The sequence below is a fragment of the Dermacentor variabilis genome, chromosome 4 (genome assembly GCF_050947875.1).
Source record: "Dermacentor variabilis isolate Ectoservices chromosome 4, ASM5094787v1, whole genome shotgun sequence".
Taxonomy (NCBI): Eukaryota; Metazoa; Arthropoda; class Arachnida; order Ixodida; family Ixodidae; genus Dermacentor; species Dermacentor variabilis.
The window spans coordinates 103602096-103629167 of NC_134571.1; the positions used below are offsets into that span (position 1 = coordinate 103602096).

The window sequence follows — 27072 nt, forward strand, 5'->3', positions numbered from 1 at the left end:
CCTCACGGTGATTTGAATTCCAGCCCATCACCAGAGCACGAGCCGACCGAAAGAACCGACAGCGAGTCGCTGCGATCGCTTTCTGGGCCGAGTCGATGCGGGCACGGAATCCGGGGTGGGGTGTAGGGGGTGGGGGGGGGGGGGATGATGGCGCCCAATCTGCGGAGCGCGCGCGCGCCGCCGCCAGCCTAGAGCTGCTCTGGTGTGCAGGGAGAGAGGAGAGGAGGCCTCGGGCCGCGGCTGCTCACACGCGCTCCGGGCACCGAAGCACAAGGGGCTTGCTGCTGCGGCGGGAGCCCTGACTCGACCCGAGCGGCGGTTCACGTGCGAGCTTCGAGATGTTGTCGCCGGCGGCGGTGTGTGGCGGAGGCATCACGTGCGAAGCGTAGTTCCCCCCCTGGTGTGCCGCGAGTGTGGCGGTATTTTCACATCGAGACCCAGCTGGTGTGGTCATTTGTTTTATTCGCTTTCATTCTACGTGGCTCCGGAGACGCTAAGCTTGGCTTCAGCGACGTCTTTGCATCGGCGTGTCGTCAACGGAAGATTATTGAAAACCAGCGATGCGAGACGCCCGTTGCGTGGTGGCTAGCGCTATTCGATAGCGTTGCCGCTTTCGCGGACAAACTAACCGTGCGTTACCAACGGCTCACTGGCGTGATCTTCGGAGCTTCCGTTTCTGTAACCAAAAGTTTTCATTCCATTCATATAAAACCAAGTTGTAGGACTTCGACAGCACTCGCGCGCGTGTGTGCTTGCGTGGAACGAGTGGTACGTTTGATTCACGGCTTTTGTGCGGACTACAGCGTGCTTTGAAATAGTGTGCAGAAGCCCGTGCCCGCTTGCGTTGACCACTTTGGCGACCGTGTGGATCTCACGACGCCGCGCTGCCATGTGAATGGGTTATCGACGTCGCGTCGATGAAAACGGAGGAAGTGCTACTCGTGAGGGGTCAGCCTGACGTCGCAGCAACTAGATCGCGTCTCGGCATAAACTTGTGACCACGTTTCTCTTCATCGCGCGTTTGGAGCGAGGATCTCTTTGCTGCGGATTACTGTGGTGTCGACGTCCGCCAGCGAGGCACCGTCGTGACTAATGGCGCCTGGAGGAATGCTCACCTTCCTGCTTCACGTGGTTCTCGGTTTCCTTACGAATGGTGAGTTTTAATCTCTTGGCCTAGCTGTTTAGTCCGGAATCGACTTCATGATGTGTATTCTAATGAAAGAAACTGAATTATTTTTCAGGAGCTATTAGCAGACTAAGCACTTGTTTGCGTTATATATATTGCTGTATCATTCATACGAGGAAAGAAATAACGTTCTTGCAGCACTTTGATTCAAAAAGCGGCTGCGATGCTTATATTGCGCTCAGTTTTTTTATTCCTTAAGAGTAGTTGAGGCGAAGCCTTCGTTAATTAACTAAACGAAACTTGCAGATACTAACGTTCTCTTTAAAAGCCACGCTCAATATTTCGCTTATTTGGTGTTGATTATATTCTTGAACATTGTGTGTCCGCTGTTCGACGGGTAGATGTGGCATGCGCACTGTATGATTCAAGTTCGAGCTCATGTAAATATGTACCAAGACAAACAGCTCAAATAACAAAGCGTTTTTGTTCAGGAGTATATCTATCTATATGCTGTTTTAAGATTCGTTTTTTTTGGGGGTGGGGTGGGGGGGGGGGTGTTCAGCAATTTAAATAGTATGCTTCAAAAGACGGTTGCACAAGAACTCGAAATAACATAGAAGCAGCCTTGCGCGTATGCGATTATTTAGCTGTTTGTCGCAGACTGTGCTGTTACCACCATCTGTATTTGTCTCAGCCGCCACTCGTATTTAAGGATCACCATCCGCGCGAGATAAGTTTTCACTAGAGTAAAACCTGGGAGTAAGGGTCGGAATGAGTGCCGTTAATTCTTACAAATTCTTCCTGAATGGCCCGGCGCATTCAATAATGTCATGTTCACTGTCATGTCTCAGCGTCCGCACTCTCTTAGTTCGCAAACTTTGTTTTGAAAACTGGTTCCGCGCTCATGTTTATAAATAGTTTCGTATGCCAGAAGAATTCATGCAAAGACAACCGCCACCCGCCGTGGTTGCTCAGTGGCTATGGTTTTGGGCTGCTGAGCACGAGGTCGTGGGATCGAATCCCGGCCACGGCGGCCGCATTTCGATGGGGGCGGAATGCGAAAATACCCGTGGTACTTAGATTTAGGTGCACGTTAAAGAACCCCAGGCGGTCAAAATTTCCGGATTCCCCCACTGCGGCGTGCCTCATAATCAGAAAGTGGTTTTGGCACGTAAAACCCCAAACTTTTTTAAAGACAACGGCCTCCAAATAAATTACAGCAGAAATGTTATTACCACATGCGGTTGACCGATAACAAAGCGGTTACTATGAACGAAACCTTTTGCAAACACCAGTCCTGGAGCAAACTTGAAAAACAGTTGGTTCGCACAACTGATGGTTCACCGGTGGTCCATTCCGCAAATTTTTTTTTCCACTGTCAGCACTTGTCAGCACTTGTCCTCACAAACCACTCTAGCATACAGAATGCATTGAGCGCACATTCACTGGTTCACAAACGCTTCATTTTCTTTTTGCCGCTCGATTTGATCTGTTTCGATCGTAGTTCTTCATTTCTGTTTCTATAACACTCTGATGTCATCGACTATCATATTTCTTCGGCTACTATTCCCACGATAAGACATCAAAAACGAAATCTTTCGGTAGACGTACGTGTCCTAACAGCGATAATTAACCTACCAATTAGGCGATGCCTTATTTTTCTTTGCTGTGCTCTTGTTTTCTATACGAACTTCGAGGCCTGCCAGAACAATATAAAACTTGATGCACAGTGTTCACCCAGATTCTGCTCGTCTGCACGCTAGCCAAGGCAAATGAGAATGCAGCGCTGACAGTAAAAATAATGTCGACATGGAGATAAACGCTAGCCGGATGCTGCGCACCAAGCGCAAGCGCAATTGCGCACCGCTTACTTGCTTCGAAGGCGCAACATCGTCTTCGTGGAAACGGAGTTGCCCAATAACATGTCCATATGTTGGCGATTTTTCTTATATGACACGCTCTAGCTACAAAGTACTCACAGATATTCGATATGAACTCGTATTACGTTCGGCGTTCGCTACCTATAACGTTCATAGTTTGCAAGGCTGGTTGAATTTGATGTTTAATGCATGAAGATAGCACTGAATAAACATAGTCTATTTTTATGTTTTACTGCCGCAGGACAGTTCAAATATGGCGCCTGCCTGTTAATGAGTGTTTAGACAGGCACTCTTTCGTTAAAGAAAACAGAAAGAAGTTTGTGCATTTACTCTACGTTTTAACCATCATTCGTGAGTTGTTTTTTTTTTCAGTTTCAAAAGATGTATGTGCAAGTTAATACGCGCTTGCAAGGTCATTTTCCCAAGCAGTATGCGAACATTTTGCAATTTTAACTACGCTTCTATGAGTGCAGCCTTCTTTTAGATTGCAAATTGTTACAGCCGGTAAAATAAGAAAAGATAATAGTACTGGATAAACGTTATAGTAATAGCTTTACAATTATGCTACTCATACATTAAAACTGTTCAGAAAATATTTGCGCCTGGATAAAGTTGTACATACTGTTTGAACTTATTGTTGACGCTCATTAGGTGCTAAAATATTTGCTGCATAGTTTGCGAGTCTACACTGACTATTACAGTTTGTAAAAAAACGCTATTCTGCATAGGATAGAAAGTAAGCGATAAACAAAAGACATTTCGGAGGAGCTGGCTGGTAGCGTGCTCGAACATCATTGGTTTCACCAATCCCGCCCACAGCATCCAAGTTCAATATTTAATGAGTACCAAAGTCGCAGCTTACAGTTCCTCCTGCCTTTTCTGCTTAGGGCATAGCTGAAGTCGTAGATTCTGAAGAATAGCCGTCAAAACTAAACTGAAATAAAATTCACGTTTGAGTTTTTATATATCCTGCGGTCTTTCCTGTTTTTCTTTTTACTACTTTTAGATAAGCGGGAACATAACATATGCTTGCCATAACTATATAGTGTATTTATTTCATACCTCGAATGAATTTCTCATTACAGCAATTTATTCCATCGGTGGTGCAGAAAAATTATTCCGCAACGTTTCTCTTGAATTAGTAACAGCCCTCAGTGGCGCGCCTTCAGACAAAAACGCACTGAGTGTTCTAGTTTTCTCGATGTCGTCACGTCGGTGCCGACCGCAGTGGTTGCATTCCGATGAATGCGATATGCAAAAAAATAAAAATAAATAAAAATAAACAAAACTGTTGTACTTAGGGGAGCACGTTAAGGAACACCAGGTGCTCAAACATAATTCCTAGTCCTCCACTGCGGCCTGCCTCATAATCGCAACATGCTTCTGGCACACATATAATTCCTAAATGTAATCTTACCTTGTTTGTCTTGATTTGTGAGAGGAAGCCGCCTTTTCTAGTGTGTACGTTACGTCAGTCGAACTCGGGAGAACATAATGCGACAGCTTTGTTCCCCTTTCTCTCGTTTTTCATGGTTCGAATACGTCATCTCAGAGCACGCCCGAGCGCGAGAGGTCACATCATACAGAGTGATCAAAGACAGAGCCTGCATTCCGGGCTCGCAGGTGGAAATAGCGTGAACGCGATTAAAGCCGAAGCGGCATGAATGCATAGGTATGAAGAAATTAGAAAATCCATCCTCCCGAAATACGAAGCATTCACGAGCGACCTTGGTTCCTTTCCGATTATACAAGCGGCTTCAACAACGCCGGTTTAAGTTGATAAAAAAGTAATTTTTTTTGCTTTACCAAGAAAGAGTTCCCGCGTACGAAAACAAATGCAAATAAAAAGCCATGCAATGCAATAGAATGGGCGTTTTTGTGCGCTCGCGTAAGTCTCATAACTATGTTGTGCTAACAAAAACAAAAAAGAAGAAGACAAATAATAAATTAAATAAATAATTAAAGCAAGAAAGAAAGAAAGAAAGAAAGAAAAAAAGTAAGAAAGGAGAAAAGAACCAAGCAAGCTAAACTTCATACGCCTGCAGCCTAATGACCCTGTAGTTAAAGCATAGCTTAGATAGTGTAATTTCCCTCGACTCTCAAAAGCGGAAAAAATAACGTGCGGCACGTGGGCGCGTTTTTATTTTTCTTTCCACAAAGCTCCGCTTTCCCGTTATGTGTTGCGGAAATTTTTTACTTCGTGTCAGTTTCGAGTCATTCACCTTTAATCTTCTCTGTAGCTTGAGCTTCTCTGTGACTTCTTGTTGTTATTATGATTTTTTTTCTTGCGGCGACTGAACTTCAAAATTTGCGCCGTAATTTTCTTTGAGAAAGAACCACACACCGAAGGCGCAGAAGAAGCGCAAAAATGTAACTATGCACAAAAACAAGTTTAGTCGCTTGCAGGACCCCGAACACACACACACACACAGAGAACTTCCCAAACCTTTCAACGTTCTCTTTCAGGTTCCGTCATTATGCGTACATCAAAGCTTTCGCGCATTTCGCAACAGTATGCGTCGTGCTATAGGCCTGAGTCTGAGCGGCCCTTTTTTCTGAGTTTGTGATTGTTCTTTTTCTTCCCGCTTTTTCCACTTTCTGGTAACAGCGCGCCCCAAGCAATCTCCGTACATTGCATCGCGTTCGCAAATATGCATTGTAGAGAAAATGTTGTTTTCTTTCTTTTTTTCTCTCTCTCTTTTCTACGCTATTATTTTATTTATTCTTCTTCGTAATATCACCTTGATGTTCGGTGCTCGGCGAGTGCTTTCATCGCGACGTCTGGCTCCGTCGGGCGCTTATTAGAACGGAGCAATTTCACAAAAGTGCGCACATGTAATGCCGGCACCAGAAATACCTTTACTCCCGTGCTCGAATTTTTTTTTTGTCGCTTGTTAGGTCAGTTCCTATTATGCGTGCACAGTGGCCATGCCTGGAAAGGCAATTTTGTGAACCTGAACGTTTCCTTTTTTTTTTCTTGCTGAAATTTTGCAAAAAATTCAAGCCGCCTTATGGACGGCACATGCGAAGCGCTTCGTAAGAAGTGAGTTAGCGAAAGTCACTACCTTGTATTTCTCGAGAAATTCCGGCGATCGATAAATGGCCTGATCAAATCAAGATCTTTGTAAGTAAAGTTAGTTGTTGGGAGTGCCTACATTTTTGTGCTTCCTCAGCTCTCTGCGCGTACAAGTGATTTCCCGCACTCTATTCACCCTCCGATATTCGTTCTGGTGCAACAGCTTTTCGTGGCGCTAAACAACAGTCTCAAAGGACGATGTCACACGTTTCAACATTCAACCTTTACACATTTTACAGTAACAAAGAGTCATGTGGATTCAACGCGCTTGTTTGGATACACGCGAAGTAAAGCTTTAATGAAGCGCTTAATTAAGTGACGTACAGCTAACGAAGACGCGTACGATTGTGCTAACCTTCACGCTAGACAACGCGTAATCACGCGAAATGTGCGTGTTTCTCAATCGGAAATATCACGGACCTAAATATTCTGCAATGGGAGCCGTTGCAGTTTCTGACTTTGGGACCCTCGTCTGATATTGTCTCTTACCAATTTATTGCATTTAAAGAATAATAAACTGAAACTGAAAAAGAAATGTTTGCGTTTTGGCATAGCTTGTTAGCGGTGTGGTGCATAAACAAACAAAATTGCCGGCGATTGCGCAACGTGAGACGTTTACGCAACTACGTCACGGGGGCGAAAGCGGTGTAGGTGCGACGCTCGTCGAGGGCAAACTGGCGATGATAGGCGTATGAACATAGAAGTTCTATCCACATATAAGGAAGTATATACATTTTGTGTCACAGCTGAACGTTCCCACTTTGAAGAGTCGGCCAGGAATGGCCAGACGCCCGCTGGCAGACGCTGAATGTCTATATCAAAGAAAATAAGTACATCGTAGACTTCGTTCAATATAATTCGCATTGTAAGACATCGGTTTGCTCTATAGAGAACCGACAAGCCGACATTGTACGCTCACGTTCTTTGTAGGAATTTATTTTCCTTATTGCGCTGAATAGGAGGCGCGCTTACTGTCATTGTACTTTGTCGGTCAGTGAGTAGAGCGGTTATATAAGCCCTCCAGTGCACATGAGAGAACGGCGCGTATATTTACAAATATGTTCGCCGAGATACCGACCAACCCAGTCGCAGCCTCGCCCAACCCGGGACTGCAGGTAAAAGAAGCTCGGCTTTATTATATTCGATTGTGTTCGTCGTGACACAACTAACTCGACAAGCGCCACTACGTCTGCTTCGAAGTGTTTTCGCAATGCAGGCGTTATTCAACAACTACTCGGCTGGAATGTCCTGCCCTAAGTAGATGTATTCTCTTACCACATCTAGTGCCTCGCTACCTATCGTAAACTGCCGTTCCGAGACTGTTAAACAATACTTTAGTTTTCTGCAGATTAATCTTTAGACCCACCCTTCTGCTTTGTTTCGCCAGATAAGTGAGCATGCATTGCAATTGTTCCCCTGAATTACTAAGCAAGGCAGTATCATCAGCGAATCGCAAGTTATTAAGGCATTCTCCATTAACTCTTATCCCCAATTCTCCCCATTCCAGGTCTATGAATACCTGCTGTGAACACGTTGGGAATAGCATTACGGAGATCGTATCTCCCTGCCTGACTCCTTTCTTTATTGGGATTTTGATGCTTTCTTTATGGAGGACTATGGTGGCTGTGGAGCCGCTATAGATATCTTTCAGTATTTTTACATACGGCTCGTCTACACCCTGATCCGTAATGCCTCCATGACTGCTGAGGTTTCGACTGAATCAAACGCTTTCTCGTAATCAATGAAAGCTATATATAGCGGCTGGTTATATTCCGCACATTTCTCTATCACCTGATTGATAGTGTGAATATGGTCTATTGTTGAGTAGCCTTTACGGAATCCTGCCTGGTCCTTTGGTTGACGGAAGTCTAAGATGTTCCTGTTTCTATTTGCGATTACCTTAGTAAATACTTTGTATGCAACCGACAGTAAGCTGATCGGTCTATAATTTTTCAAGTCTTTGGCGTCCTTTTTCTTACGGATTAGGATTATGTTAGCGTTCTTCCAAGATTCCGGTAGGCTCGAGGTCATGAGGTATTGCGTATACAGGGTGGCCAGTTCTTCTAGGACAATCTGCCCACCATCCTTCAACAAGTCTGCTGTTACCTGATCCTCCCCAGCTGCCTTCCCCCTTTGCATAGCTCCCAAGGCTTTCTTTACTTCTTCCGGTGTTACTTGTGGGATTTCAAATTCCTCTAGACTATTCTCTCTTCCATTACCGTCATGGGTGCCACTAGTACTGTATAAATCTCGATAGAACTCCTCAGCCCCTTGAACTATCTCATCCATATTAGTAATGATATTGCCGGCTTTGTCTCACGTTTCACTACTTCGCCCATTAACGACGCGATAAGCCAGAGTCACAATGATCGTATAAACGCGGGTTCACCGAGAAGTATTGCGTCGGCCCAGGTGTCGGGTTCTTTGCCGAGGGTGCGACCGTGGATGAACCTCAGGGTCCCTTGTCGACTCTGGCCTCAACGCAACGCTTGGTTGTCGCGACCAGCACGGTCGACGAACGGGTCCCCGCTGTGTTCTCCGGGAGACGTCAGTAGTGCCAGGTGCTGAATCAGCACTTAGGAACAGTTGGCGCACGGGTCGCAGCCGCGCTCTTCGGGAAGCGTCGGTCGGGCCGGGGCGCAGGAGCCGCGCTCAGCAACGGCCAGCGGGGCCCAGGTTGTGCGGCAGGCCCGGGTCCTCTCGCGTGACCGGCCAGTCGGCTCCATCCACCAGGCTCAGCTGGACCTTGTACCATCGTACGTGGACATCCCCGAAACAGTCCAGTCTCTTCGGATAGCAGGGCTGCCTCTTGGCTCCGGCTAGGCACGCTTCCCTTTTTTTCCGCTCCACGAACCGGCATCGCCTCCTTGTCGCCAGTCTTCCGAGGCCCCGCCAAAGCAAGCTCTCCCCCCTCGTGCCTCGTGCTTCTTTTTTTCTTCCTTCGCCCTCTTCGGCTTTCCGCCATCTGTCTGCTATTCTCTTTTTCCGGGCTTTCGCTTGTTTCTCCCACGGACTGTGCTGCAGTCGTCGACACAACATCTCAACACAAGTCCGACGTCGCGCGCATCATATCACAGCGTAAAGAAAGTTTGGTGCGCAGCTTAGCCGCAAAAAAAAAAAAAGAAAGCATGCCAGTCACTGACACAGGTAGATTTGAAAGGGAGAACAATATATGCACGCATCGCACACATGCATATCAAATAGAATTCCGAGTGAGACATATTCTTAGAAGAGCGACGGCCATGAGCCTATAAAGTCGAACTTTTTCATTCCGATTTTATCCACTGACGTCAAATTTACGTTACGGCCGACGCAGGCATCTGGTGGTGAGCAGAAGCCTTGCTCTAAAAGCCCAATCTAAAGCACTCTTCGTTTATAGGAGGTGACTTTCGTTTGCTTCGAACGCAAATAGAATTTCATCACCAGAAACGAGGAGCACGCAAAAGTGAAGAGGGTTTCGATGAGGCCGAGCTAGCACAGTGAAACTAGATAGTTAGACGATGAGAGTGGTGCAGGCATCTGCGATTGGTCCGTTTCCCCATGCTTAGCTTCCTGTTGCTGGTCGAAAATTGCAGCGGCGTTGAACGGAAGGTTAAAAATGCATCTAAAACGGATACTGAGCGAATAACAGTCAGCAGAGCGATGTCGCACACGTATCGAAAGAGCTCAAAAACGTTACACAGCTACGCCAAAAGGTTTACTTTACGCATAGAGGTTTATTTTCGCCGGCAGCTTCGAGTAGCCAGTGTCACAGCAATTGGCGGCAGCCATATATTAATCCTTTTGGAACGGGGCAGTTTCTATTTATTCCGCAAAAAAATTCAGTTTTGTTCGGCATATTAATGCATTTTTAATACGTAAGCGTCATTTTAACGTGGTGAGTGCTCGTGGCGATGCGATTTCGCGTGACGGACTCGCGAAGTCGGTGCAGCCCAAGAAAATTTGACCTATAGCGGACGGGTAATGATGAAAAGGCGTAGAACTGTAAATAATTTTACTTTTGTTCTGCTCGCTCACACATAATAAGTTTATGCACGTCGTATCAGACAGAGGGAGTTTTCGCGTTACTGGGCAAGTCGCATGACAGGCGAAGTGGGGGTGGCCGGACAAATTGTTACCAAATGGGAAGGGAGGGGGGGAGGGGCGCTAGTGGCAGTAATGAAATAGAAACACATCGAAATAGCTTTATGTTATGGCGCCCCATGTTATGGCGTCCCAAACAAAGTTCATTGGTTAACTTTTCCAAATCACAGTCGTATTCGTTGGTAAACAAAAATTAAAAAAAATCGCTCTATAGCAGAGGGATTGCCAGTAAGAGAAAAGGCGGCTCGTTAAAATAGCTTTTTTTTTTTTGTAGCGTAATGTAACTTCTGTTGGCGCTTTAAGCCCGAAGCAAGTCTTTCGTCTCTTGTACATCTTTAGGCTTCCTAAATTTACCTTACGTCTCGAGCGCCAGTTCATTGGGATCTGGGTTACTCAAAGTCTCATAAGTGCATAACAAATATTTGTAGTGCTTATACGCTTATACACTACTCATACCTACTTATTCGCTAGCAAATTGTAGACCTGACAGCAGCATGGCACGCAACTGCATGTATCGCAAGAGGTGCTTCATTCAATCAGATTAAAAAATCTCTTCCTCAGTCTTAACAGCATTCACTTGAAGCAACTTGTGCAGTCCGCCTAACTTGCAGGAACCGTGTCCAATTCGTTTAGACTTAATTATTTTCATGGAATTAGTATTGACTGCTGAAATAGCAACTTACCCATTACAGTCTGCTTGCATCTAACTTGGACACTCCATTGCTGTTTTATTACGGACCTGATGAGAAAGGAGATTTCGTTCCTTATAGCGAGCTTTTTCACAATATACTGTCCATTCATTTTAACTAAGCAACAACATAAATGATAACGAGGTCGTCAATGGCGAAGATGTCATTCCCTCCTTTTCCCAACTGTTGGGTAGCCCGACTGGGCACGGCTTGGGTTAATCTCCCTACCTCTCTTTCTTCGTCTCTTTCTTGAGCAATACTGCAATACTGGCACATGCTATAGAAAAAAAAGTACTACAGTGCTGCTTAGGCATATAGCTGATCCAGGAGTAAAATTTAAATTTTACGCAGAGACAAATGGCATGAGCGCACTCTGTAAGCATAATGTAAACAAAAAAGGAAGGTATTCAACAGTGAAAAAAAGGGGGAGCAAGTGTGACTGCTTTCAGCACTGCGTCACACCGAAAGAACAGCGAGTAGCTGCAGGACACGAAGCAGCGGAGACAAAGGGATGTCGCCGAGCTTTATAAACAAACACGGGAGAATCGCAACAAACTGCAGGCACACGCCGAGATGAGCCCTGGCGACCACTGCAGGCGCTGTCGTTGGAGATCTCGGTGAGCTAGCGCGCCAATATTTCCCTATTAGGCCTGCCGGCTGACGGGCGCCTCGCGCGTGCCCGGGAGCAGCGCCGAAGCACGCAGCCACGCAGTATGGCTGCAAGGAATGCTCAGCGCGGAAAGACCAAAAGCACGCACTCGTTTGCCTCGACGCCAGCGCCTCATCGCACCGAGAAAAGCTGTACGTAGGGGACGCCGCTCCATATAGCACGAAAGTGGGGCGAGCGTGGCTCCCTGTGGTCGGGGAAGGGTAAAGAGTCGTTCGCGCGCTGCGGACGACGCCAGGCAAATGGAAGGGATGCCCATTGGTCTTACTTAGGCTCGCGATCCCAGAAAGAGACAGCTAGAGCGAGAGCCGAGAAAGTATTCGAAAAACAGCTCACAAACTATTGACTCTTCGTCAGGCACACGTTTGGTATGCACAACGTGGCGAATAGGGTTAACGAATGAAAAAAAGACCTAGAGGAGATGCCATCTACGCGACCAGTGCTCCTACACGGACCGCTCATTGCGGGGTGTCCACCAGTGCGTTCAACGTCGCGTACCGTTCAGATTCGATTAATAGCTCGTCGGACTATCCATCGGGCTGAAACCTCAAGGTTTCACAGAGCGTGTTTACACCCGCTAGCGCAATTCGTCTTGGTCGGCGTCCATGCTGGCGTTATTGGAGGCGTCAGCGTTGGCGAGGTCTCGTACCACGGCCTTCGAGGGTTGTCCCTCAAACGGCGTGGAGGAGGAACACGTTGAATTGTGGCGTTGCGACGGTGAATACAAACGGTGCCAGCTAGAAAAGCACAGTTGTTGGTGACTAATTTGAGTTGGTAAGCCGTCCTTGCGCATCATTACCGAAAAAAACCACTTCCTTCCAGGACGTTGGACTGCATGCTACACGTACACCCTTTGGTGAATACACCTTGGCCCCGTATTTAGAGGGAGACTCACGCTGAAAAGCTTCGTAAGAGATCCCGTTCAATTGTTATGTAGTAACTATCGTTAGCGAAGGCAGACGGAAAATGGCATGGAGCCCTTACGATCGAAAACATTCTTATTGAAGCCCCAGGGCATCCCGAGTTCACAAAAGCCCCTAACGCTTGTTTTCTTCGTAAGAGATAATTCTAGTCAGTCCTAGTGCAGGACGTATTAACCAACGCGGCCGGTCAATGATAAATCGTACTTACGAACAAAAAGTTTTGGGAATTCAGCCCTACATTTTCAACGCATGTGCACAGTAATGCTTAAGCATTGACAGAGCCAAGATGCGCTCAAGTGTAAGGAAGAGGAGGAAAAAAGAAAGGCAAATGCATGGAGAATAGCCTGTGTAAGTACCGGCTGCCAACCCTGAGCTGGAGAAGAAGGTAAAAGGAATGAAAAGCTGTAGACAGAATAAAAGATAAAGAAAGAAAGAAATGCACACAATAGCGTGATAGCGCTACAACTTTCAAAAGTGGTCGCAACATCGTGAGCTATCGCGCCGTGTCAAGAACCCTATTTAATTACGTGCTCCTGAATCATCAGAATGCGCGCTTAATGACTATTATTATTATTATTATTATTATTATTATTATTATTATTATTATTATTATTATTATTATTATTATTATTATTATTATTATTATTATTATTATTATTATTATTATTATTATTATTATTTAATAGGCTTCTTTCGTGACCTGGGTTCCTGTCTATATTTCAAGTCTATTTCTATTTTTGGTTTCCTGCGCATGACTCCGTAATCGCGAACATGTGCACAGATCTCATTGATTTTTCGTCACTCTTTCCGCTTAAAAGGAAGCCTGCCTTATTTAATCCCTTTCTGGAGTAGATTTTGGTAAAGCAATAGTTTCGGCCGCTTCAAGTTTGTTTTCTCTTTCTTCAACAGAACGAATATCGGTAAAAACTAACCAGGCGTAATTTAATGGTACACTGGAGCTGACAAAGGCGCTTGGGGGTTAATTCTTTAGCTTATATGCACACTCCATCACACGCGACCAAGAATGCATATATTTGCGGGAAAATATTTCAGGACTTTGGACTGAGAATATATACATTGTTATTTTTCCCTTCCGCTTAATGACGGGGAGGTTAATTACACAGAAAGGCACATAAATCTAGTAACAAATCGTTGGTGGACGAATGAGATTGCCCAGCAACTCAATCCTTTCCGCAGAGTTCTGGTTGCAGAAATACAGAAACAGTCCTTCAAAGCAGAGAAAACGCGAAAGTGACTCTCCGGAAAGTGACTGGAACCATTCAGGAAGCTCGAGTAATCTTAAAGTTCTGTTGAAGAGTTGGCGCTCTTCACTGTAACTCTCTTTCCTTTCGGCACACCTTAAGTCTTCGGATGGTCTTCATATCCCCCCTCCCGTAATTCAGTTGTTCCTTAGTTCCAGGTCCCCCTTCTTTTTCTCTCTCTGTCTTTCCTAAAGAACTTACTGGCGTCTTGTTCCATCTTCATATAAGGCAGTAGCGCTTCTTCGCCGCGTTTTATTTGTGCACGTTAAAAGAAAACTGAATTTCATTTCGTGTGCGGCAATCATGTGTGCCTGTTCCGTCTTGAAGTGCAGTCCCTGTTCTCTTCCCCAGGCACACCTGCTCAAAGGCGCGGCTCCATAAAATTGGCTATGGGCGAAGCGATATGCAGTACCGGAAATGTCGAAGCAAACAAAAACAAAAGAAAAAGAAAAAGCGTGCGCTGCCCCATGAGCGAAGTGCAGAACAGCGAAGGGATCACGGGAGCTGCCAACGCCAAGATTGGGTGGGATTTAAGCCCTTGGGTTTGGGATTACGAAAAGAGCAGGTGGAACTCGATTTCTTCTTTTGGGCACAAATCCTTTGAAGCTTAGCTTCCTCCTATTTGAAATATTGATATCAACGTTTTCCGTAGTAACTGGGCTGCGCGTGACAACCTAAAGGCAGCTTTCGGCGTTTTTTTTTCTTTCTTTATATTTTATGATTCAGTTAGTGCACTTAGTATTAAAGGACTTACCAGGAAGAACTGAAACGTATGTTTGATTCAATGAAAAAAAGGGGGAGGGAAGAACCTATATGTTACTTTGCGCGCTTGTACAATATCAGCTGTTCTGGGTATTATGAACTTCAAGGAATTTTCCAGACGTCACCGTTGCAGGAACTTAGCGTTCTTGTACTGTCACGTGACAGAAATGAGCTGCCATTTCCACAAAGCTTCTTGTTCATAAGGGCTGTTTGCCATCTGTCGGTCACTTTCATTAATGATATGTCCGACATTAGCTGCTGGCGAGGTGAGCGTAAGAACATTTTTTTTGTGTATGATTTAACTGTGATTTGAGGGATGTTCTCGGAACTTACCTTTCAGTATAATAAAGAGTGTTCTACAAAACCCAAATAAACAAAGAGGTTCCGATAAAAAAATTGCCTCTGCGAGCAGTTACGAGTCGATAACGATGTCGGACATATTATTAGCGTAGGCGGCCAGACAATGATACTTAAGCACGAAAAGGTTTCCGAATTCGGACCCTGCATAGCCTTTAACATTTTACCTATTCCGATAGACGTAGTATAATGCTGGCAATAAGCAGCTTACAAATTAGGCTACAACCTTTTTAATATATTCGGAACATTACGGAGGCTTTCTGAACAGCTTTCTAGAAAATCACAGATTGCTTGTGTATTTAAATTGCGATCTTCTATTTCAACGAAAATTGCGAGAAAAAGAACTTATAGGGTGTTACGTGCCAAAGCCACTTTATGATTATGAGGCACGCCGTAGTGGGGAGCTCCAGAAATTTTGACCACCTAAGGTTCTTTAACGTGCACTTAAATATAAGTACACCGGTGTTTTCGCATTTCGCCCTCATCGAAATGCCGCTGCCGTGGCCGGGATTCGATACCGCGACCTCGTGCTCAGCAGCCCAACCCCTTAGCCACTGAGTAACCACGGCGGTTTTTGAATTCTCCTAAATCATAAGACAAGGTTTAAATGCAGCTTTTAAGCTAGCCTTCTTACGAGAGTCCTCATAGGTCCACCTGCCAGTAGAAACGTAAGTTTGCATTTATGAAAAAAAAAAGCCAAAGATGCACGTGGCATCATAGATACGCATCACACAGACATCACAGACAAGCATCACAGATACTTTCGTCCTCCTGACACAGACGACTAAAAGCAACAGGCGACAAGAGTGCGCTCGCGCAATCACCTACTACCATGCTATAGGTGCTAACTCAAACAAACTTTGATGAGTGCGAAGCACCATAAGTTTGTTGTGGTTATTCTTGACGGACAATCTTCGTGGGCTTTGCATATCAGCATCGATGCTTCGCCCGAAAGACTAAGCATCGGTTACGATAGCAAATTAGTAGGCAGCAATACGAAGTAAGGATAGTAGTTGTCTCGGCCGCATAAACTTAGAAATATTCGCTTACTAACTGAATTAACAACCGTGGTCTCAGCGCGCACAAGCAAACATGAAAAGATCACACTCGATGAGCGTCGACACTCGCGGTCCAAACGCTGGTGTGAGCAAGTGCGGCAGCATCAGCGAGCGAAGTGACCTTCGTCCTGTTGTCTATCGCTACAACGCAAGATTGGCGAGAACACAGCGCACAGAAAGGTACGAGCCGTATGCAGATCCCTTTCAAGATACGGCGTGCGTGACCGCGCGCGGCGTTGAAAAGTACGCACTCGCTCGGTGGAGTCGAAGCCGCCCCTCTTCCTTCCAGCTATGCCTCCCCGCTTTCCTCCATACGTGGCGCGTGGGATTGGACCGCTATCGCCTGTTCCCACTTACGCCCGGACGCGAAATACGCATTTGCTGCCGGAGCACAACGCCGCCTCCCTCCCATCCCCCCAATGCCTTTCGTGCTTGTGTTGCCTCACTCGGGCCAGCCTGGGTGTTGGTGTTGCCGAACAAAAAAAAAAAAAAAAATACTCAAGCCGCGCGGAAAAAAAAATTGCTTGTCGGGCTGCGGATCCGAACCACCGAACTCCGGGTTGCGAGACCGACCACCACGCTAACCGATTCAGCCACCGTCGGTTTCTTTTCCCTTTATTGCATGGAATTATGAGCAGTGTCCTTCAAAAATTTTTACCATACATTTGGACACACATGGGAAACAAATGCACACATGCTACGCCGTCCAATGAAAGTTCAAAATTCGGGCAAACACAAGCGTCCAGATGCGAAATCCATTCGGGAACGGGATCAAAGGTACCAAACACATTACGCATTGGAACAGCCTCTTCTCGAAAGACAGGCCTTGTCGAGCGAGGTGGCTCGGTTCATCATACGCGCCCTTTAAAGCTGGGTTTTATATGCCTAAAGAAGCAGACACAGTGCAAAGCGCAAGCCAATCACAGGCGTCCCCTCTTTCCGGAGGAGGGGAAGGGTGTGATCGCGTGTTCGGTCGCCTCGCGCCCGCCGTTTCCCGCCAGTTCAGTCCCGGCAGTCGGATGGGGAGGCCACGTTTGGTTCGTTTGCCGAAGAGCAGGCTGTGTTGAAGGAACGGCAGCGCGGGTCGCGCGTTGTACGTTCGGCCGAAGAACAGGCGGCGTTTCATGAACGCCGCCGGGAACTCGTTCGAGAAACGGCTCGTCGCCGACGTGCCGTCCTCGCCGTGAGGGAGGACGAATCCGAGGCGTTATGACAACGAAGAGCCAAGGATACCGAGCTTCGGTTGCACCCTTCTTCACAGTAGTGGAAGGTCGATCAATATTTTTTAACAAAGCGCCGCTTTATTAATTGAAGTACAAGAGTAACTGGAAGGCCCCTGTATTTCATAGCACACTTTGGGAATGAATGCCTCGAATTCGGTGCTATCCTGAAAGTTTGTAAGTGTATGCGCCTTGCGAACCGACCGGTTGAAATTCCCACATTGCGATATTTGCAGCAAAATAGATACATAAAGTTACCTATAGTGAGCTTCTATTACTTAGTAGATTATGCATTTCGATTTTTTGTGTAAGTAATGTCCACTTCTTTGAGCAATCCAGCTCAATGACTAGATTAAGCTATCTGCCACAGACGAACTTAAAAAAAGAACTGTAAAAGATGAAGCGCCCGCTATGTAGTTCACGTTTGATTTGTTGTTTGTTATGCACTCCGTTATGTAGATATGAGTGGATAAGTCAGCCGTCTCGTCGGCAAAACTCCCAGCTTATGCGCGTGTTCTCAGACTCTTTTGTGCACTTTCACTTGTTTACCGCACTATGTGCGTGTCTCTTAGTACCATTTTATTCTGCTGTCTGGCTTCCTTTTCCCGTGCGCGGAACTATTCACTTGCTCGTCATATTTGACTGTATCCACTGCTTTTCAGTCTTTTGTGTGCTCCTTGTTTGTTTGCCCGCGAAAAAATGTAGCCGCTGTCTACACAAGCGCCAGCCTCTCCTTCAATTTCATATCAATAAAACAAAAGCTTCGCTTCATTTAGATTCCCGAATTGCGTTGGCACTGCTGCTTGTTTTCTTCTTTTTCTATGTAATCATATACTTTTTCAAGCTTTATCAATTCTAGAGCTTTGTCGGTACTGACCAATTCTCCAGGTTTTCAGAATATATTTTCTGTATAGTATGCACCATTGAAAACATCTTTGGAGAAAAACCGCAATCGAGCAAAGGGTGCATTAAATTCGAATTACGTAGACAGCCGCGTGGAGTGCTGTTTTGGATTGCTCTCTTATGATTCGTATGAGTGTCAAAATATAGAACAGTGAGGCCGAGAATAGAAAAAGAGAACGGGACTAATAGAATACCGGAAGCGAGTGAGTAGAGAAACCGGAGTACGTCACTTAAGGAAACAAACTCATCCAACTTCACGTTGGCCGAGCAGTTGCTCCCGAGTCCATGAGCACTGGCACGAGGGAAAAATCTGTCCCTCGAAAGCGCCGTAAGAACGATCGCCGAACGGACCTAGCTCGGCGAAATGGAAGAGCCGAGGAAAGCAAAATGCTGGCTCAGCCAGAAAGAGCAGACAGTCGGGGGTCCTTGATCGAATTTCACTTAGCGTCTGGCCACGACAACTTGCTCTCTCGCGCGTCCTCAGTCTCGGTCCCATTTCCAGCCAGTCTCCCCGCTTCCTGCCCCAAGCGGGTATACCAGACTCGCTTTCGTCTACACTATTTGCTGCTTTGTTGCTTCAGCCCACCACACGACCCGGCACAGTGCGCTCCTCCTTCGATGCCCGCTGCTGGGGGCCTATTCGCACCCCGCTCGTTGGAAGAGCGGTGAACAGCCGATAATCGGGAAGGGGGTAGGGGGGTGGTGAGAAGGTGGGGCAACGACATTCGGGACATTCAGAGCATCGTAGGTTTACTCCTTTTATACGTTTTCGTGGCCTTCTACTGCGTTAAGTAGTTTTTGGCGCTTGCATCTTTTGGCCACTCCTATGGCCCCTATTTTCTTATGGCGATATACTAACAACGTTGCGAAGCAATCTAAATAAGAAAATATGGGCAACGCCCTAAAGACAGTTTTCCTATTTTTTTTAGTCTAAGAAGTGGTGATAAAATGTAGGTCACATTACCATCGTTCTGCGTGAAATAGACTTCCGTCGGTCACTACATCTTCCTGTGTGCACACGCAAGAGAATCTTCGAGAAGGAAATGAAGCGTGATTGTGGTATCGCATTCCGCGGCAGGAAATTGTGTATTACGCATATCTGCGTGTTGTTGCAAATAAGGTGTCGAAGACTCGATGACATGCACAACAATTCTTTCAAAAAGATGTTTTCACGCTCGTTAGAAAGGCTGTCGGCACCACCACATGGTAGTGACCATGACGTTTCGCCACTCAACCAATGCAGACATGGTCGAACATTGACAGACATGAATAGACGAGCGGAGATGGTGGCAGACATGAAAAAAAATATACATAACGGAAACAGTCGCGCACAAAAAAAAAGAAATGAAACAACACAAGCAATGAAAATGTGCTGGGGCCGAATTCAGCTCCTCGTTCGTAAACGGTGTTTGTCATTTGCCAGCCGCCTTCCGTAATGATACGTCTAGCATTATAATTGACTGAGAGTATCTCTTACGAAAAATGTCCAGCGTAAGAGCGTTTTTTGAATACGGACCCAGATTCATCACCAGAATATCGTATACTTCCTTTTAGAAAACCGAGTTTTCCGGGAGCTTGAATTAGGCTAATGTTTTCCATTCACATTTTAACATATCGAACCACGTACGCATAGTACAAATGCGCCAATTTCCTGCTTGATGTATACAAGTTACGCAACTTTCACCCTTGAAACTTGTCATTAGCTTAAGGTACATTTAGCTATTACATGCCCTGCTCGAGATACACGTAATTTTTATATATGCTTGAGGCAGCTGGATTCGTCGCACGTCTCACGACCACGTTATCGACGTTCCTTGATACCATACTGGCGGTTCTCCGCGCTCGGAAGCCGTAAGCTGCAACGTAAATATGTCTTCATTTGGAGAACCTTCGCATCAGCGCAACGTCCTCGCTGCTGCTCCGTACTCCAACGAAATGGCACCACCTGAGCTTTACAAATGAGCTTTTGAAGAGCACCAGCTTCGCGAATGTCGAAAGCACGACTGAGGTTATTTATTTCCGTGAAGCCGTTAGAGAGCGAGAGAGAGAGAGCGCGAGCGAGTGAGCGAGCGAGAGAGAGAGAGAGATAGCTTTTAAAGTGCAAAAGTGCGACGACGTCACCACGGGGTCGTCGCTTACCGTAAAACTAAACGCGAGTCATTTTGTAGCAGCTAAACCAAATAAAAGTGGAATAACACAAGACGTCTTTAAGCGTGGAGTGGGGCCCGCGAACAGGGCTTTTCCCAAACAAACTTTGTAGCAATCTAGGCGTATTGAGGAAATGTTATAAAAAATATCCACTTTTTCAGAATAGCTTTGCGGTTCTAATTTGGTTGCCGCCAAATTAGACCACCTAACTTGAACGTATCAGTGCCATTACAGAAAAAAATGCGGATCCAACGCACATCAAGCGAAGCTTTCTTGAAGAGAATACTTAAACATACAACTACAAGCGATGCGTACAGATGTGCATCGCGTAATCTCATGCAATGTTTATATTTAGGCACTGGAGAGGTCGCAACTTTATTGCCGTACAAAGTTTATCTTCTTGCACTACATCGTCCACAAACTATGCCGCAATGCAAACACCGATAATAGTGCTTAGCACTGTGACACGTCGACGCAGGTATGTCACGAGGACTAAGTTGTTGCGTGATGAACGTCCTGCATCATTCTGTTAGCAGGTATTTGTTGCTTAGAGATGCCTACGTGATCGAACATTATATGCACTTGTCTTATTGATGATTTATTCTTTAAATACGCACAACTTGGTCAACGTTCAGTGCTAATATAGTCTGGTTTGCTGAAGCTTGCATGCGGCGGGCAGAGAATGTTTCTATATTGTATTCACAATAGCATCCACCTAGATACTGACCGATGTATCTGAAACTGTGGTGGGCAAGGTAAAAAAGTTGCCTGATGCCACGCGTTAGGCGGGCCTGTAATACAAAATATTATTGCTGGGACTTCGGGCCAAAACTGAGTTGTGATCAGTCCCAAAATGACAGTTAGTTGTATTCACTACATACGTACGCCTGTACATAAGTGTTCGGGAAAGGGAGGGGGGAGGAGGAGCTGCTTCAAGGTAGCTTGGCTAACCCCAATTGCCAAGTCCCCGATGAGAGCATGAGAGCAATAGGAACGTTTACATGTGTGGAATGACCCCTCATGCATTATCACAGAAAAGAAGCACTTCAAGACGGGACACAAAGAAGAAACCACACACACTCAGCGCAGTGCGTATATGATTCCTCCTTTGTGTACTGTCTGGAAGCACTATTATTTCTGTGATAATGAACCAACTAGCCCGTCAGTCACTCCGGCATGCTTGTTCTACGCATGAAAACTCTTTTAGAAACCAGATTACAAGACTACATATTCAACATAACATGGCCAATGTTGGTTGATATTCAATAGTAATTTTCAGTTTAAGAGCTATACAAGCCATAACCTCGTGTTTGAAAACCATAGTTCGTGCGGAGCCATGGAACGTGCAGGTATGTTGAGTGTTGGTTTAGGCGCGAAGAAATACTGTTTTCCGAATAAGCACTGCGCATATTACCACCATTTACCACAACTTCAGGTCTCAAGGCTAATTATTTGGTATTCATATAGGAGGTTTAACTTGATTACACTAAACGTGACGAACAGATGTAAAGTGTGTAAATTACATGGGAAGTCTGCAATATAGCGCACAGATTTCTTTCTTGTTGTTGTTGTAAAAGGAGCACAATACTTATGCACTGTTTGGTTGCGTGACCCCAAATTAAGTGAACATGGCGCAAAGATATCCGAGAAAGTGCATATTCTTAAAAACATTTTCTCAATACTCCCAGAATTTGTAAAGTTCGTTGGCGAAAAAAGAAGCACATTGTGGTCCCATGTAATATATTCGTGAAAAATAACACCCAAGTTTTACCGTGGGTGAAAAATAAACCTTGTTCTTTAAAGTTAGAGCGTGAGAATGAGTAAGTTCGCAGAAACAATATTTAGGGTGAAAAAAACCGCTTTTGTCTCGAAACAGTGTAATTCTAGAGAATTTTCTAAGGGTCCGTGAGTGTATTAAATCATTTCAAATGCCGTGTTAGCTAGTTCCGGGAGATTATGTATATTTGTACTGGAAAAATATAAACATGTATCATCAGCCTGGATAATGTATTAAACTAAGTGATCAACCATTACGATATCATAAATAAATATGTTCAAGCGAAGTGGTTGCAATATGCTACCTTGAGGTATTCCAAATTTAACTGCTTGCCTGGAAGACATAGTTCTGTTTACAGATGCGTGCTCGTGACAATTTGTTAAGCCGCTTTGAATTATAACGAGAGTAACGCCACAAATTCCGCAACATTGGAGCTTCTCCCATATTGGTTCATGAATAATTTTGTCAAAGGCCTTAGAAGCATCTAAAAATATTCCAGCTGGAAGTTTTCTTAGTTCTGTGCTCTTTTTTTTTTCAGAATCAATTCTTTTTGAAAAAGTAGAGCCCTCTCAGTCAGAAAGCCCAATCTATTAAATCATACTGTGATTTATGTTTTCAAGAATTATGTTGTCAAGTCCTTAAAAGAACAGCGGTAATATATGTCTCTACTTACTCAGAATATTTTCCATAATTTTGCAAAAAAAATGTTCTCTTTCACAGTGAATGGTATTGCACATCCGACAAAAATGTTATTTTGGAATATTTAAAAAAGACTACGAGAATTAGTTAAAATAACATTTTCAGCAATCAAATCGCTCCACGGTCATCGCTAGGACATACAGTAAAGCAACAATAATACGAGCGAAGTAAATCATGTAGGTGGATTGCTTTGCATATACGAACTCCTTTATCAGTCGGCCAACAAATGAACACTAAGTAGAGCACTGCACAGTGCTGTGTCAGTCGAAGAGGCCACGTTTGCAAATCAATATTCTATTCCAAAGCCGCTTATGTGGCCTGTACGCTTGTCCTGGTTAATTTCTGAAAACTGCGATAACACGTACGAGCCCGACGGATTGGCAGTCAACAATAGGAGAAACTTCGTTGAGCAGAGTTTCTTATCTGTTTGTATAATTTAAGCGAAGCGTCTTGATTTGGTTTCTGAAACTAAGTCAAAGTTTACACGAAAGCCCGAGCGACGAGGCATTATAGGCGAAGCGGAACCGACAGCACAGTCGATCTAAGCTTGAATCGCTCCCACGCCTAATCTCCTGAGGATCGAGCTCTTGTAAATTAATTACGCCATGCCGACCGACTTGTTTGCCTTTAATTACACCGCCGCCGTGCCGGATTTGGGGCTGGAGGGATAAAGAGAGCGCAATCAATTTCACGCATACACCGTTCTTGGAGGACTTGCGTCGCGCCGCACGCTTCACAAAGAAACTTTTACCTGACTGCTTTCCTCTTAAAACTTCTTGAACGAACCCACTCATTGCTATAGTGCTTGGTCTGCTACACAGACAGCCGTATTTGTTCTAGCGCAGAATTTTTGACGATGCTTCGAATTTGTCCTGAGCTTTCCCAGGGAATACAGGCTTACAATTTTCTGTGCAACTGCTCTCACAAACTTTTTCTGGTTGGTATTTGCACAAACACGGGACGCCGGCACCGTCAGCAGTATCGGCCAACATCGCTGGCGACCCACTTTTGAAGAGGAACCGACGAGGAAGCGCTCTCTCGCGGTGGGCCGTGACGGTGAAGCGACGACACGTACCACGGCATTGTGAGCCAGGCCTAAGCTACCCGGGCCAAACAAGAGACAGCTATAGAATGATGGACCTGCTGCATCTTTCATTCTAGTGCGCATCGATGGTTGCACTGTGTTACCTAAAGGAGTACTGACATGACATTTCCGACTCCTCATTTTTTTTTATTGCGTTGAATAAAGGCCCTTTACATTTAACTGCCCACCCCCAAAATATTTGCAAGCCTGAGAGTGCCCAAAAATATTTATCAAAATAGCTTTTGCCCAGCCCGCTTTGTATTGCTTGGCCAAGATGTTACTGTGTCGTGACTTCCTGAAGCTACTCGTAATGAACTACTCGGCATAGCAGGCAACCGAGTGAGCCGGGCCAAGTGTCAAAATATGGCAACGTCCCGCTCCCAAGTGACCACCTTCTGCTTAATGAATTGACGGCACAGTAGAAGTGAAACAGAAACTGACTATAGAACGGTTATTAGTAAATCGTTTTGGGTGCTCTGAGGCTTGCGAATATCTTTTCTAGTGTTTAGGGGTCACTGACCTTAATATAAGGCAGAAAATGAAGACCCGGAATAATCACGTTAGTTCAACTTTAAGACGAAACCTTGGCGAGTGCTTGCATTTCTACGGACTGGAAGTGCATACACGCTCACTCTGAGGACGCGTGAGGGTGAATGACGGTAACAAAACATTGTCAAGCACACTGTGACCGCTGAAAACGTTACGATGCTGCCATAATACGATGATCAAGATAAAACTACAGTATAAATCAAAATGTAGGTCGAGTTGGAATATAGGTTAACCCTTACTTTGAAGCAACATAAAAGCGAAAAAAAAGGAGAAAACAACAAAGAAATCGCCCAAGCACGTTTATTTTCACAACGGCGCTGTACTGTTACAGCGGATTTACTGCACTGTTGCCAGTAGCGAGCGGTTACGAAGCTCCTGCTCGCTACTGGCAACGTGCGTACTTGCGTCCTTAAGCTATGCATGCCCTGCACAACAGGGACGAAATGACGTTTTACGTGGGTTGTACGACGGTAGCCTTTATTTTTCTCCTGTTCAATATCGCGCGCTTTTTTTTTTTCAGAAATGCCAAACTGGCACGAAGCGGCCATGCTGCCGTTACCTTCGGCGAAGTCTATAACTTCATCTTGAACGCTGTTGAAACATGTCTCGAAGTAACGCTACTCTCGCTCAAAAGTCATAAAAAATAAGAATAAAAAAACAAGTAACACATAAGGTCGGTCGGAAGAGTGCACAGAAAGAGGTTCAGGGACAAAAAAAAAGAAATAACCAGCAATCACATTTCTATGTGGATACGGCTTTGGCTATGCGTTCACGAAAACGCACGCCTTATGTTACCAGATGACGACTCACATTCAGGTAAAGACCGCTTATAAGACGGAGGATAACAGTAGCGTACTTATTTCAAGACAATACCTCAAATTTTATTTGGGTTTATGTGGTATGCGACCCGGAAGGAACAAAACCAACACGCCAAGGAACTGTTGAAGCATCAGCCGACCAAGGTAAAAAATGAAGAACCAAAGATAGAAAGCAAAAAGGGAAAGGGGATCGAGAGGGAAAACTGTCTGACCCTTGCAGAAACATTTATTATCAAAGGCGTGGCCAGTGCAAGTACTACACCTGTGAAAACAAAACGCAGACGCAGAATCTTCATTTCTCAACGCATGCTAGCCGAAAAAGAAAATGCGGCGAGTTCGTGAACGTTTATTTTACTTCGGCGGCGCAACTGAAACGAATATGGTAAGGAGAAGCAGGACTCGCGGTGACTCGTAACAGAAATGTTCCAGTTTTTTTTCTTTCCTACTTCCGTCTTTATTTGGCTAGCTCTGCCGCAATACAATAAAACGTCGCTGTCGGAGTACAGCTGAGTCTCAACTAGTACTGCGTCCATTTCTAGCATCCCCTTGATGTGATTCATGTGGGCCATCAGCAGTGGCCACATAATATGGGCGTATAGCTGTTGCGGTAGGGTAGTCCAAAGGCCTAGATCATTAGTTTCTCGGAAGTTACGTCAGAAAGTGTGTGGAGAAAAAAAACTGCATGGTTAAAATATGAGGAGGGGGCAGGAAGGGGGGGGAGCTAATTGTCAGTCGTTTAGGCAGTGGAATGGTGTAGCTGAAAGAAACGCAAGAAGTAAGAACACAGTAATGAAAGTGATGCGTCCTCCGCATATTTCGTACTTACACAATTAGCTACACCTTTACAACTCAGAATGCTGGACTAATGAGCTTTGAAGCTAAAGCTTTCATGTAGTGTTTCTTCTAGTCTCGTGTGAGTGTTTAGAATGCCCTATCTTGTTTTCATTGCCTTTGTATAACGTGAGCTTTAGCAATGCAGTTTGGCACTTTCTCTTTTTCGTGCTGTTTTCTCACTTGCAGAACTTAGGAGTAGAAGTAACATGGACCACTTCAAGCACATATATACGTAGATGAAGAGATGTCCAATAAACGTGAAAGTATTCCGTCTTAGAGTATGCTTTTACACGTGTTAACGGCGCACACATGTTAAAAGCATGGAGAACTGCATTGCTAAAGCTCACCTTATACAAAGGCAACTAAAACGAGGTAAGGCATTCGAAGCCTTTACACAAGAATAGAAGAAACACAGACACATCAGCTACTATATTGAAGAGTGTGGGCTCCGATGCGCCTCCTGATAAATCGGCAGTGATCACTCTTCGACGGAAATCGAAGACGAAACAAACAGCCCCAAAAGGACGAGGAAATACTGCTTCAGGGAAAACCCCTACCAGACGAGAAACAAATCCGCCGCATATTGGGCCCTCAACTGCAAGGCGACAGGGGAAGCGTGGCAGCATTGCAACGTGTAGAAAAATCGACAACCTCATCCATAATATCTCAAATAAACACGGTCTAAATGAAGCCAACGTAGTCAAGATCACAGACGCGCTGATCACAAGTAGACCCGCCTTCAGCACCCCTTACGTTACCCTTGCAAGCAGGGACGCACGAAAGTTGGGTATATAAGGCAAGCCTATAAACAGCCGTTAGGGCTCCCGCCAGAGACCTCCATCGAACGTCTGGAGGAGCTCGGCATTCACACAGATGTTTAAAACCTCCATAGACATGCACAACACAATAAGCTGACTGATAGAGGCGCACCAGGTGAGCCAGATGGAACGGTTAGCGCTCACGGAGTCGGGAAAAGCTGTCCTACGATGTTTAGGTCACCCCGTAGCATGCACTCAACGAGAGGACGCCGAAGGTACGCAGACCCGCGACCATTCGTGAGCGTCTCTACGTAGCGCCCGCACCCAGGACAATGCATCCCGAACACTACAGAGGTCGCCGACGCGCTTTCGAGGAAGCATTACAAAAAGAGGTACGCC

At 45.4% G+C, this 27072-nt stretch overlaps 1 protein-coding gene across 1 annotated transcript in view; it reads left to right on the top strand.

Moving 5' to 3' along the window:
* Positions 1–297: 297 nt before the first annotated feature.
* LOC142579588 (cell adhesion molecule Dscam1-like) overlaps positions 298–27072 on the top strand; it is a 155786-nt gene continuing 129011 nt past the window's right edge. Inside the window, exon 1 of the mRNA XM_075689959.1 lies at positions 298–1153. Within this exon, the coding sequence (XP_075546074.1) occupies positions 1093–1153 (61 nt within the window). The 5' untranslated portion in view covers positions 298–1092. The remainder of the gene's footprint in view (positions 1154–27072) is intronic.